The sequence below is a fragment of the Telopea speciosissima genome, chromosome 8, assembly GCF_018873765.1.
Source record: "Telopea speciosissima isolate NSW1024214 ecotype Mountain lineage chromosome 8, Tspe_v1, whole genome shotgun sequence".
NCBI classification, from domain to species: domain Eukaryota; kingdom Viridiplantae; phylum Streptophyta; class Magnoliopsida; order Proteales; family Proteaceae; genus Telopea; species Telopea speciosissima.
In genome coordinates this window covers 46,395,336-46,409,144 of record NC_057923.1, presented here as the reverse complement: position 1 = coordinate 46,409,144, position 13,809 = coordinate 46,395,336, and the positions used below count along the sequence as shown (strand labels likewise).

The window sequence follows — 13,809 nt, the reverse complement described above, 5'->3', positions numbered from 1 at the left end:
AGCACTTGGATCCCGATTCTGAAGCCCTAGATCTGCATGCCATGAGTGAGTCCATATTATGGAATCCCCAGGTCCAGCACCAATCGGCACCCGAGTCCCATAACTAAATCCAATACCATTCGCACCATAGTGCAATAAAATAAATAATATCGTAAGACAAGAATGTAAAGTCCTATCAACATCTAAACATTTATATCGTCCTATATCTTACCAAGAATTATATATTATAGCACACATGCATGAATGGCATTCGCAAGACACGACACATAAACATTCCATAAATTAAGACGTTTGCTTAACTCACTCACCTTGATTCTCAGTCAATCGTCAGTACGGAGTTCTTCAAATCGGCGTTCGATGCCAAGTACACTGTCCCATGTACTAATACGCCCCCGAGCCGGGTTAGTTAACCTAAAGAGAGTGTACAACGTGGGGAGAGATTAGTGCCTTAGGGCTAGAAGAGTTGGGCCCCATAAGTTATCAAACAAGGCTAAAATAGGGGACCGACACATACAGCAAGGCTATATCATGTGCCTGTCCATGTGCCTGTCCATGTGCTCCCTCTCGGACTTCCCACCGGCAGATCTCGGGTGGCACTTGCATGTGCTGTCTATGTGTCTCCCTCTCGAGGGACCGGCAGACTCTAGTTTCTCAGGTGCACTTGCATGTGCTGTCCATGTGCTGTCCCTCTCGGATTTCCCATCGGCAGATCTAGTTTCTCAGGGACTGGCACTTGCATGTGCCTGTCCATGTGCCAGTCTTGCTGTTCATGCCATTCTAAGAGTGGTTTTACCTTGGGGTAAAATGGGGTATTCTTAGGGGTTTTTTTAGGGGTTCTTGGCTATGAGTTCCACTCCATTAAAGGTGCCATCCCCCACAAGGGTTCATGAATCCAATGCTTAGATGGGTTTTCCTTGTTAAGAAAACTCATCGATTTCTACCTCACACCTAGGGTTTTCCATAAATGGTTGGTGAAACCTATAAATGGAGGTAAAACCCCACTTAGGGCTTATCAATGGGGAAGGGTTTAAGGTAAAATAGAAATCATAAGTGTTCATTGGCTCTCATTACGTAAGAATGATACTATCCATTCATGGCTTCTTTACTTCGGTAAGTAATGATCCATCAATGGTAGTTCATTCCCAAAACCCTAGTTAATAGGAATAGATGTAGAGGAAGAGAGGCTCAATGTGAGGTTAGGTACCCCCACGAGACACAAGGTCAGCCATTAATGGCCTTCCAATTGAGTAGATGGAGCACTCAAGGTGTGCTCAACCGATTCAAACCCTAGGTAATAGAATTAGGGAAAGAGAGATGGAGAGAGAGAGAGAGAGAGAGAGAGAGAGAAAGAGACTCACCAAGGGTTGATGATGATAGCTTGTGCTCCACCATACTTCTCCCTTCTCCTTCCTTCTTCCTCTTCTTCTTTCTTCTTCTTCTTTCTTCTTCTCCTCTTCTTCTTTCTTTTTCTCCTCTCCTCTCCACGATTTAGGATTGTAATGTGAGGTGAATAGTAGTTTTGGGTCTTTAATAACCCATCTAGGCATTAGGTCTTGTTTGGTTAGTCTCAAGTCCTTAGGTCCCTTTGCTTAGGAGCTTGTTTGGTTAGGTATAAGCCCAAGGTCTAGTTTAAGTCATTGGGCCATTGGATCCACTTGGGCCCATGTCCTAAGTTCTAGTTACAAATAGAAAGAGGCTAAGCTCCTAAGCCCAAGCCCATTCTAGTTCTTATGCTTATTAATGGTCATGCATAGGCATGAATTATTCGGATAGTGACTTACTCCCAGTCATCGCTAAGTGGATAAGGGTGATTCAGGTGCGGGCCCCGCAGATCCCCATCATAAGGGAATTCCAAGAATATGCTTTTGTGGATGATTTTCCCCCTGTCTTTGACGGTGAATCTTTCCTCGACAACTTCCCCCATTTCGTAGTTGACAGTCTTGTGTGATGGCTTGAGTATTATGACCCACAGTTCACGAGTGTACTCCGCTCCCGGTTCTACACAAAAGGTTCAAACCAAACCGGTGGTCAGATCGGGTTTCAAACCGGGTTTTGGGCACGGATTTAACATAATAAGTAGGAAATACAACATGCATTTGAAGATCCATGGTTCTATCCTACAGTACATGTATTATGTGCTTGGCTTAGTATGTAAACTACTATATTCGTGGCTGGAATCATGGAAAACTATGTACTACAGGTTACAATGAGGTTATTGGAAGATAAGACGTCAAAATGGAAGCATGCATGCAAGGATTCATGGCCATCCTAGTGTTCTACAAGACATTTACACAACAAGGCATGGTAGGATATGGCTATATGGCTAAGCCCTAGTGTTTTCATACAATGACAAGAATTTGGGAAGCATGTAGGGGAGTAGGATAGGCTCTAGGAGTAGTTACCTTCAAGCTTGGGAGAATTCGGTTAAGGCTTCCTAGCTTCACTTTCCTTCTTTTCTTCTTCTACTCCTTCCTCTTTCTCTCTTTCTTTCTTTCTTTTCTCTCTCTAACGATTTGAACAGTAGGAAGTGAATTCTAAAGATGAGCCATCTATTTATAGACCTATATCCATGAAGGTCTATTTGGCTAGGGGCTGTCCTAAAAAACACATTCTTTCCTTGTTTCTCTTAGCTTCTTTATGTATAAGGCTAGGTAGGTGGGGCCCACATGGATCAAAGGCTGGGGGATAGTTCCTACATGTCCTAGGGGATGCATTGAGAGGGTCCATAGCCAAGGAACAAGGTTCCCATAAGTCTGGAATGAAAAATACATGTATCAGTAACTCTGGGCCTTGCACTGGGCGTTTGGTGCGTCACTAAGTGCATCGTCCAGAGAATCCTGCTTTGCTATTTTTGCTTGGATTGAAAAAAAATTTTAGTTTATTTAAAGGCATAATTGGATAGTGGTTTCTCCTAACAAAAAGAAGTTCTAGGACTCTAGTTTCTAACAAAATTGGAATCAAAGAAAATGAGGTTTGGATGATGGAGTTATGGGTCAATCTGCCAAAACAGAAGGATTAGATTCTTGCTAGCAACTTGAAGGGAAGGTTCGGCTCACTTAGATACATAATTGGAAAATGATTCCTTCTAATAAAATGCAGCTCTATGAGTCTAGTTTCTAAAAAAATTGGAATCAAGGCAAATGATATTCGGATGAAGGAGTTATATCATTTTAACTAAGTGGGGGTCAATCTGCCAGAGTAGCAGAATTTGATTCTTGAGTTGGGATTTAATATGCATGACCAAGGATGGTTTACTTAACCCAAAACAGATTTGCGCATGATACGAGGTCTAGGTATAGGGGTAGAAGGAGAGCTAGAGTAGGTTTAGAAACTCTTACCTATGCTTAGCACTTGGGTCATCAATTCTGTTCTTTCTCCTAGCTGAAACAGTGCCGAATCACCCCGATTGTTAATGCCTTCGTGCATTAACCTTCCCTACATGTATCATAGGCCTAATGTATCATGTACTCAGGTAGGGCCTGAGAAATCAAGGGATGGTACCCACCTTAGGCTGCACATTTGGTGGTGAACTATACAGTTACAAGGAGTAGGTGTTTGCCTTCTTAACGGTATGTGGGTCCACACCAACGTGGCTACCTTATTAAATTCAACCACGGGATCAATGCACCACAGTGTACTGGTAGCTTTGACCTCGGGTTCTAGACCTTCAACCAAAAATTCAAATTAGCCTGTATTTTTGGGCATGGGTTTAACGTTCCCCCAACCTTATAAGAATTTCGTCCTCTAAATTGAACATGTCTAGGGATTCAAGTAGGTGAGGATAATTGGACCGCCTTTCATCTTCTCGCCAACCGGACGTTCCTAGATCGGGGCGACTACTCCACTGTACCTTTGCAACAAGATACTCCAATTGCGGAGATTGTTCTCCTTACATTCCATAATCTCATCGGGCTTCTATTTACAGGTCATGGCAGCAGCAAGCTCAGGTGGTTCCTGAGTCAAGACATGAGTCAAGTCTGGGAGGTACTTCTTCAACACCGATACATGGAATACGTCATGGACTTCTTCCAATCAGTATACCATAGGCCATGATTCTCGGATTCAACTTCCCTTTTTTATCAAACCGCATCACCCCTATGGTTGGTGATTCCTAAGGAAATACCTGATCACCCACGATGTACTTCAAGTCCTTCTGTCTTGTATCGGTATCACTCATTGTTTTTATTGAGCTGCAAAGGTTTGGTTCTCAAACATATCCACTTCCCAACAAGTGATCTAAATTACTCTTGGGTTTGGTTGATCTAGTGTTCAACTTAATTATAAAGGCCTAAGGGAAGTCAAACCCAGACATATACCTTAAGAAATCGTAAGATCGAACTATATCTCCGTATTTCATCTAGTATCTACACTCCTATAGCCTTGGGTCGTAAGGCATAAGTCTAAATTACCTATGTGCAGGCCGCGGCGCCGCGTGGTGGGGCTGAACAGTGCAGGGCACTGCCTTGCGGGGCTGCAACAGTGACGCTGCCTCGTGGGGTTACATGGGCTGTCGGGGGCTATCTAGGGGTTGCACTTGATGTACGCTTTACGAGATGAGTGGAGATGTTTTCTGATACAGTGTTGGTTTTGGGGACATTGCCAGTCATCTGTGTCCGATCATCGTCATCGCTAGGGGATGACAAATTCAGCATCTATAGTTACCTGATCCTTCACAAGAAAATGAGATGGGTGAAATTCAAAGAAAACATGATTATAACGCATAAATTTTTGAATGGAAAGAAGAGATTTAGACATAGAAGGAATATGTAAAATATTATGTAAAAGAAAAGAATGAGAAGAGTTAGAAGCGATGGATGAAGAACCAATGTGAGTGATGGATAAACCCTTACCATTACCAACGTACAATTGATATTGACCATTGTAGTCATCATAGTGAGAAAGGGATTGGATGTCAAGGGTTACATGGTGAGAAGCACCAGTGTTAGGGTACCATGGTAGTGATGGAGAAGGGTATAGGTTGGGTAAGAGTAGAGGATTGGGTTGGGAAGGGACATTGGTGTTATAGGCATGATAGGTCGGGTAGGTAAAGTGTGCTGCCGATGAGGGGGTGGTGGGAGGATAAGAGAAAGTATTGGGATTAGGAAAACCTGGTTGGGAATGGTATTAGTAGCGATTAGTTGAGTGATTTGTGCGCCGGTAAATAGAACACCAGAAGTGGCTAGGTAGCTGATTGGAGAGCCATGGCCTCGTCCACCACATCCCCTACCCCCACGGCCATCCCTTATAGGAGAGGGAGAACCGTTTGGACCAGGAGAGGAGGAACGTTGAATAATGTTGGTAGTAGGGGAAGTGCCAGGAGAAGCAGCAATAGTGAGTGTCAGTTTGTTCAAGGACGTTCCATAAAGGAACTCATGGCTCAACAACATAGCATGGAGATCATCATAGGAGATGGGGTCAGTCTGCATTAAAAGAGAAGAGACCATGTCGTGGAAGTCAATCTTTAAACCACTGCAGATGTGAAGGTTGAAAATTCTTGGGCGGATGATTTGTCCAGCAGCAATGGTCTTCGCACATTGGAGAAATTGTGAGAGAAACTCATCTGGCTTCTATTTAAGTTCTTGTAATGCCATGGTGGGTGACATGATATGGCTCTCAAAAGGAGAAGAGCAGGCTGTTGAAAGGGTTTGCCATATTTCTCGACTCATGTGTTTACTATGAATAAGAGGAAAAACCTCCTCGGAGAGGGAGGCAATGAGCAAACTGCGAATCAGAGAGTCTTGACGATGCCAACCAATAGCAGCAATAGGGTCGGTTGGACATGGAGTGCTGCCATCAAAATGTCCAAACAGATTTTGCCCATCCAGAAAGGGGTCTATATTTGAGTTTGATAGAAAAAAAATTTCTTGGACGTGAGCTTGATGGAGATATAATGATGCGCTTGGTGCCGAGAGGGGGAGGCACTCCCATCAAGAGTCGAAGGAGCACCAGCTGTGGCATTAGAGGTGGCTGAAGATAGGTTGTCTCCCATGAGAAAGAAGAAGAATACAAAAAAAAAAGGGAATAAATGCTCGGTGGAGCTATGAGCCTCTGTATACCATAATGAACAAAATAATTTTCCTTGATATTGACTTCTCTCAAAGAGAGATTATATATACAATACAAAGAATAGAATCCTAGTTAATCTAAAGTAGGAAACAAATATTGGGGAGTTACATAAAATATTGGCTTTACATGCATATGGGATTCTATCTATAAGAGGAAGGTTTAATTATCACAAGTGGTAATAAACTGAGAAAGGAAACAAAGATCACATGGTTGGGTTTCTCTCAATACTTAATGATTGTCAGGAAAGTACTATTTCCATTGTCTCCTCGTCCAAATCAGATATTTGTGAGGTTCACTAGTGTAAACCAATGGAGAGTTGGATTAAGGTAAATGTGGATGGATGCTCTCTTGGGAATCCTGGTAGAATAGGAGCTGAAGGAATTATAAAGGGATGATAGGGGCTGGGTGGTATCATTTTTAAGTCTTTATTTTGGTGTGGTAAATAATTTTGTAGTTGAGGTTGAATGTCTGCTTACAGGCTTTCAACAAGCAAAGGAATTGAGGTTAAGAAAAATTTGGATAGAATGTGATTCAGTGGCTGTGATTTGCTCTCTTCGTTCAAAGTCAATATCTTGGTGTTTCAAACAAGGATGGGGCTCCTGTGTAGCACAACATGGCGTGTAGTGCAAATCTGACAGCCCTGCATGCTTTGGCACGTAGCCCAACACCCCACCTGTGTGTTGGGTTGTGTGCCCGAGCATGCAGGGCCATCGGATGGTGCACTACATTCCATGTCGCGCTACAGAGAACCCAGATCCTTCAAACAATGCTAGATTGCATTAAACTCATACTTAGAGGAGTGCTCATGGAAGAATTCACATTGTTTCAGAGAAGGAACCTATTCCAGATTATCTAGCAAAAGTGGCGATGAAAAGTGGTAACTCAGAATTAGCTTGGGACATCCAAGGTAGACCAAGATATTGATATTCTGGTTAGTATTCATTGTGGTGTTTTTGTGACTTTGTTTGAATTTGTCTGCTGATGACAATACCAAAGGTGGAATTCTCTTTCTAAAGTGTTTTTTGTAATCATCTAGGTATGACAATATATGTAAACTTTTGTATTTTCTTTTACCTATGATACAATTGCTGACCTTTAGAAGAAAAAACAATCTAAGAGAGGGAAATAATTCAAAGTAGAATACAACAAAATCTAGGAGAAGGGGAAACAAAAAAGGAAATACATCAAATTCAAAAGGAGGGAGATACAAGAAACCAACACCAAATCCCAGCTTGATTCCTCTTTATATTTCTATTGCTGATCAATTACTCGCTTGATTTCTGGCCATATTATTTTTAGGTTACAAAGGGCTGACTCTTATTAGGTACAAGCACTAGCACCAAATCCCAGATTTCCTCCTGCCACATCATAAACCACCTCAAATGTATGCTGTTGCATATTTCCAAGGATCTGCAAATCGGTATCAGCGCTGTTTCCAATAAAAGCCAAGCAATATTGAGTTGAGCTTGCTTGAACTAGAATCCCAGACTTATCAATATTCAAGTCAGTACCTCCACCAAAATGCAATACTATGGTTGGTACTGTTACTGTAGTGTATCCAGACAAGTCATAGCATGTGTCAAATTCTGAATACGATGACGTAATGGGGTACTGGGACATTGCTTGACGAAATGCCGACCTAAGAGCTGAATAGGCTGCTGGTGCCAACCGAGTGATGACAGTTCCAGAGTCTATAATGGTTCCTGAAGTTGTGAAAACTGATTCTGCGATAGCTAAATCCTGCCCTCCAACACTTATACCAGTCATATTTAGGAAATAGAACGACGGGTAGTTCGAATCTGTTAGTAGTGGAGTATATTGAGCATTAGAAGAGGAGGAACCGGCTTGGCTACCGAATGCAAGAAAACCAGTGGAGCTGGTTGATGATGGAAGACAATAGGAGAAAAGCTTTCCATACGTTTGAGCAGTCTGTGATACCATTGAGATCTCATTGCGGCCGAGGCCAAGTAATCCATCTGTAGTACCAAATAGGCCTTGGTTGTTTTGACCACACCCGAATTCAAAATTGGGGAAGACATCAGAGGAAGATAGTGTTAGTGTATCGGTTACATAGTCCCCTTGAGAGTAGGATCCGTCACCATATGTGACCTGGTAGAGGCAATTGGTGGTGCAGACTTGCAATGCGTAGCCTGCTGAATTCAGTTGCGAGCATGCATCGGAGCCACATGGGATGTTGGAATAGGTGGAGGAAGCAGAAGAGTTGAAGTAGGGATCTTGTTGCGAATAACATTGGACGGCGCATGGTTCACATTGGATCCAAGTAAGATCACTACCTGTATCGAATTCTAGTATGAAATTTTGCTCAGGTGTTCCAAATCCAATCTTCACAACGAAATTTCCAGTCCCTAGGGAATCGCCAGAGTTGGCAGGAAGTTTTACTGTAGAATCTGCTGCCGATGACTGTTGGTTGTAGATTTTGGAATTGATGGACTTGACTCGGGTTTGGTCGTTGATGAGAATCTGGCGAAGATTAGGGATTTTTGATTTCCCTTCCTTCAATGGTGAGCAAGGTCCATATTTGTGAGTTACTTGCAATAGCCTGCTTAGGACTTCGGAACCTGAAAGCATCGATCGAGAATGTAACCATTGTTAATATTAATTTCCTTGTCATCAGGCCATCAACCAAAGTTCATTGACTTTTTGAGTGTTAAACTACCAATCTCCTTTCGGGAGACCTATGTTTGAATTGGGAAAAAAATCATTGCCAGGCACATGGCACCTGCGCCTAGACACAAGGGGGGTCGAAATGATGGCCCAACCCGCGAAGGGAAATTCTATTCTGTCGATCTGCCGCACATGCTCTCATTGGCCCCTACACTAGCGTGAGTGCCAATGAGAGTACATAGGAGCATCAACATGAATGGGATTTTTTATTCCATTGGGGGCAGGTTGGTATTTTTGCATGTTCCTATGTTTAGGTGTTGAAGCCACGTGACCAGGCAACACTCTTTTTCCCTTCAAAAAATTTTAGAAAGGTTACTTTCCATTGAGCGAATCGAAATGAATTTTGCACAAAATTCTAGAAAGGTCAAATGAAAATTTTACCCTAAAAAGAAAAAAAAAAATTTTACCCTCATCATAAGCACATGTTCATTAAAGTGTTTAACATGAAATGGATTTCTTCCTAAATAGGTGAAATAGCTCCTAAGCTATTACATAAAAAAGTGCAAAAGTCAAACCAAACACCTTCCAAAATTGAAATCACCCCCTGAAATATTGTTTGAAATCCTACCCAAGAGAACTTAGAGTACTAGTTTGTCCAAATTGGATCAAAAATAAAAGATAAGTTTGAATGAAAATAGCTGCCTTTCTTCTTACAATAATTTTCTAGTAACCAAACGCATAAGAACAGATTTTTTTTTGTTTTATTGAGAAGTTGAAAGAAATCACCTTTGGCTGGAGTAGAGCAAACATCGGTTGGCATCAAGGAGCTAAGTGAAACGACGTGAGTCTGGAGTTGACGATTTGCCGTCATTTGTGCGAATCTATAGGCCTCTACCTTCTTTATAGAACTACCAGCAAAGAGAAACAGAGGAAGAACAATTGAAAGAAGAAGAGAAAGAGAGGAGTACTTAATGGCCATGGATATGATGGGTATTGGGTTCCCTAAGACAAATATTTCTACTTTCCCTCAAAACTATACTTGTGGCAATAACCAAACCTTCAAGGTCTATATATAGAGGGAAGAATGATCTAAATCTTCTTATTTTGTGGAAAACCCTTTCTCTACGAAGACTGACTCATTCATCGGTCTTAGTCTTCTTCCTCAGCAATTGTAGTAATACATAAATAGATGTAGAGTCCAATTATTTGACATACGAACCTTGTGTTGGAGTTTTATATTCGGGAACCTATATGGATGATTCAAAACACGTTTTAAGAAGCTTCTGTTGTACATTTCACACTGTTTGTTACGTCAAGTCTATACGTAGCAGAAACTTCTTAGAAGTGAGAACTGGGAAAAAAAAATGGACCACAGCTTTTGAAAAAGTAATTTGAGGTCTATTCTAAAGTATCCAATTTCTCTCCACCTATTGACCGATTTTGAGTCTCCCACGCTTAAGGGAACTCGTGTAACACTTGGTTGGTCATTCATATTAGGACTCTACTTCTCTATTTGTATTCACACTAGGACTCTACTTTTTTTTATTTATTTTTTTTGTTAAAAAGATTCATTAATAAGGGAAAAAAAAAGAAAAGAAGAAAAAAAGATTACATCAAAACAAAAGCCTAGGCATTCCCAGGCGGAAAACACAAGGGGAGGAGGAGCCCCACCTACGGCAAAGCCGTCAGCAGGAACTCCCCCCTCCCCAACTAACAAAATCTGAACCTTGGTCAATTCATTGCATCAAACCCAAGCTAGCTCTTCAGCAATGTGATTAGGGAACTGGACCATCGAGTCAACAAACCCAGATTATGTAGCATCCTTCGCCAGGAAATCAGCAATATGATTTGCCGCTCTATAGCAGTGCGTAATCTTCCATGGGATGGAACTCAAGACAGGTTGGAGAAAATTCCATTCTTGGATCGTAAACCAAGGAATTAATCTAGATTGGACTGACAAGACTATTGAGGTAGAGTCTGACTTAATCCACAGAGTAGCACATTCAAATCCTTAGCTTTTTTTATACCTTCCATGAGTCCAGCGAATTCAGCTTCAAAGATGGTCATTACTCCTAAGAAGGTCTTGAACGAGAAAATGACTTTGCCATGATGGTCACACATAACATCGCCAGAACCGGACCTGCTAGGATTTCCTACACTACTTCCATCAACATTTAACTTGATCCAAGGGGCAGGTGGCTTGCACCAAAATACCTCAATAATAGGTTTGGCTTGGGAAGGAATAATAGGTAGACCAAATTTTCTACTTCACACAAAATCTGCCACCGATTTAACAACTCATTTTAAATTAAAATTGGCCACCTGGAGATCCATTTTAGTGAGCTCGAAGATAGGAGCCTCGGCTCTAATTTTGTTCTCCTGTCGCCGCCTAGTTCTTTCCCACCAAATGTTGGAGGCTATGAATACCAAGCCGACCGCCCAGAGAGCTTTTAGATTTATTCCACAACTCTTCCCCATCCACCATAAAACCATGGAATGAAGCGAGTCAAATTGCAGCCAAGCAACTCCAAAACAAGCAGAGAACATGTGCCAAATTTTGGTTGAGAATTTACATTCTAAGAAAATATGATTCAGATATTCACCTGTCCCTCCACACAAATTGCACTTTGAGGCGAGGTGAATGTCTTTGGAACAAATTAGATCGTCAGTGAGAAGCTTCCCATTCGGCAAGCGCCACCCAAAAGTAGCATGACAGAGCTGAATATGATTGATCCAAATGACGGAAGACCAGGGGACTTTGGGGTGTCTTAACCTGATTTCCTCCAAAGCAAATTGCACAATGAATTTTCCAGACGAAGTGAGAGTCCACATACAAGCATTTGCAATATCACTAGGACTCTACTCTCTACATCCGACTTGGGCTATATCACATGTATATAATCTCTCCACTGTTGAGAGAACACAATAATTAATGAAAAAAGCATTGGAAGTCATTCCGACCGCAACCTTAGAAGAAGAGAATGAGTTCTTAGGAACTTCTTTACTAGAGGGTTCTTGCCTCAGAGTTACACGTCATCCGACCTTATTCTTATTCCAAAGAAAGACTCCCCACAGGTAATGACTAATTTTAGGGCCTATTACTTTATGCAATTTTTCTTTTAAGATAATTATCTCCTCAAGATTGGCAAGTGTGCTTCCTGGTCTGATTTCGGAGTAGCAAGGGGCTTTCGTTAAAGGCCAGAGTATCCATAATATCTCTTTGGTCCAAAAGGTTGCCCAAGATATTAACAAAAAGACAAGGGGGGGGCAATGTCATTCTTAAGCTTGATATGGCTAAGTCCTAGGATCTTCTGGAATGGAATTTTTTATTTTCTATCCTACAAAAATTTGGATTTTCCAACAGATGGATAGAGCTCATTAGAAAAATGATGAAAAATTCTTAGTTCTTAATATTTTGGGATGGGGGACCGATGGGGTTCTTCAAATCCACAAGAGGGGTGTGCATTGGAAGTGGAAGAGAATTGAAAGAGGCATATGCGCACATGTCCTGAGCCGAGTGGTGGTAGGGCGACATGGTGTAGTGTATTTATTTTTGGTTCAAAGTTGGCCCGGTTTTGGGTCGTTCTTTGGTTCAAAGTTGGCCTGGTTTTTTGGCTAAGGGACATATCTCTTTAAAGAGACATCCATTGTATAGGTGCATTCATAGCACTTGGATTGGAATCTTTTAATCCAATCCATTGAACCAAGAGACACACCTACACCATGGGGTGCCTTCAAGAGACACTTACATATGAGTGTTTGGATTAGAATCTTTTAATCTTATCCATACAAGTCAATGGACACACCCATTCCATGGGGTGCCTTGAAGGGACATCCAACACTATAAATAGAGGTGAAATGAACAGGCGAAAGAATTCCATTTTGTGGCTTTTATCTCTATCTCTATCTTTCTCATATACTCTTTTCTTCCCCTATTTTCAAAAGGTTTTTTATATCTTCTACGTTGCATATTGTTGGTCTGAAACCCAACCTTGAAGTACTTGAAGGGGTGCATCAGACTAGTGCGAGTTGGATGCAGGAAGCCATCAGCTGTTATATCTTAGAGCCAGTGTTTGCATTTCTACCCAGTCGCATCATAGGGTGCAAATATTGTCTTTAGGACAATGTCAACAGATACGTCTCACCCACTGTTATCATCTTGGATACATTGTTTCTCCATTCCAAAATCATTAATAATAGATAAGTGTTCTTAGACAGTTCTCCCTTATCCATTTTCTACATTATCTACAGTATCTCCAACAGTCTCAATTCCCATTGAAGTTTATCTACAACAGTCTCTATTCGGTTTTGGTTTGTCTTCCTCGTTTGTGATCTTTGCTACAATATCCACTACACCAACATCCACAGATGCTTCAGTCCCTTCTCTGGCATCTTCTGATGCCAGTATAGCCGAACGAACTACCATGGATGGTTGGCATCGCCGATTAGGACATCCACATGCCCAACTTCTTCATATAATGGTTCGTGTTCATTAGTTACCGTGTCAGTCCACACGGTTGAGCCCAGTTTGCACTGCATGTCAGTTAAGAAAGTCTGGTCATCTATTTTTAAAGGAAACTAGTTCCCGTAGTCTTTTCCCCCTTGATTTAATTTTTAGTGATGTTTGGGGTCCCTCTGATACCTCGTCCATTGTCGGCCATCAGTACTTTGTAATCATTGTTGATGATAACACAAAGTTCATTTAGTTTTATCCTTTAGTTCATAAATTAGAAGTGTTTGCCATTTTCAAACAGTTTAAAGCTTTAGTTGAGTGCCAATTTTCCAGGCAATTCAAATCCATCCAGAGTGACTAAGGAGGCAAATATTGCTCTCTCCCCATCTTCTTTAACACCCTTGGTATCTCCCACCATGTCTCCTGCCCCCCCACACACGAGCAACAGGGCTCTATTAAAAGGTGTCACCACCACATTGTTGAGACTGGTTTATCCCTTCTCGCTCATGGTTCTGTCCCTAGGCACTGCTGTCACTTCTCTTTCGAGATCGTCATTTATCTCATTAATTGCATGGCATCCAGAGTCTCCAATCATCTCTCCTCATTTCAACTTGTGTACCACTGTGTTTCGGATTACACCTTTTTACACATTTTTGATTGCCTAT

The 13,809-nt window shown here is 41.6% G+C and overlaps 1 protein-coding gene across 1 annotated transcript; it reads right to left on the bottom strand.

The window, feature by feature from the left end:
• Nucleotides 1-7,324: 7,324 nt before the first annotated feature.
• On the bottom strand, nucleotides 7,325-9,645 carry LOC122671814 (aspartyl protease family protein At5g10770-like). Its single transcript, XM_043869261.1, has 2 exons — nucleotides 9,478-9,645; nucleotides 7,325-8,645 (listed from the first exon to the last, which is right to left on the bottom strand). The coding sequence occupies exons 1-2, from the start codon at nucleotides 9,560-9,562 to the stop codon at nucleotides 7,387-7,389; spliced, it is 1,344 nt and encodes a 447-aa protein (XP_043725196.1). The 5' UTR covers nucleotides 9,563-9,645; the 3' UTR covers nucleotides 7,325-7,386.
• Between the last annotated feature and the right edge of the window lie 4,164 nt (nucleotides 9,646-13,809).

Coding starts and splice junctions, on each gene's coding strand:
- LOC122671814 (XM_043869261.1), bottom strand. CDS start 9,562: ATGACGGCAAATCGTCAACTCCAGACTCACGTCGTTTCACTTAGCTCC. Junction 8,646..9,477: donor TTGCTCTACTCCAGCCAAAG/GTGATTTCTTTC, acceptor CGATGCTTTCAG/GTTCCGAAGTCCTAAGCAGG.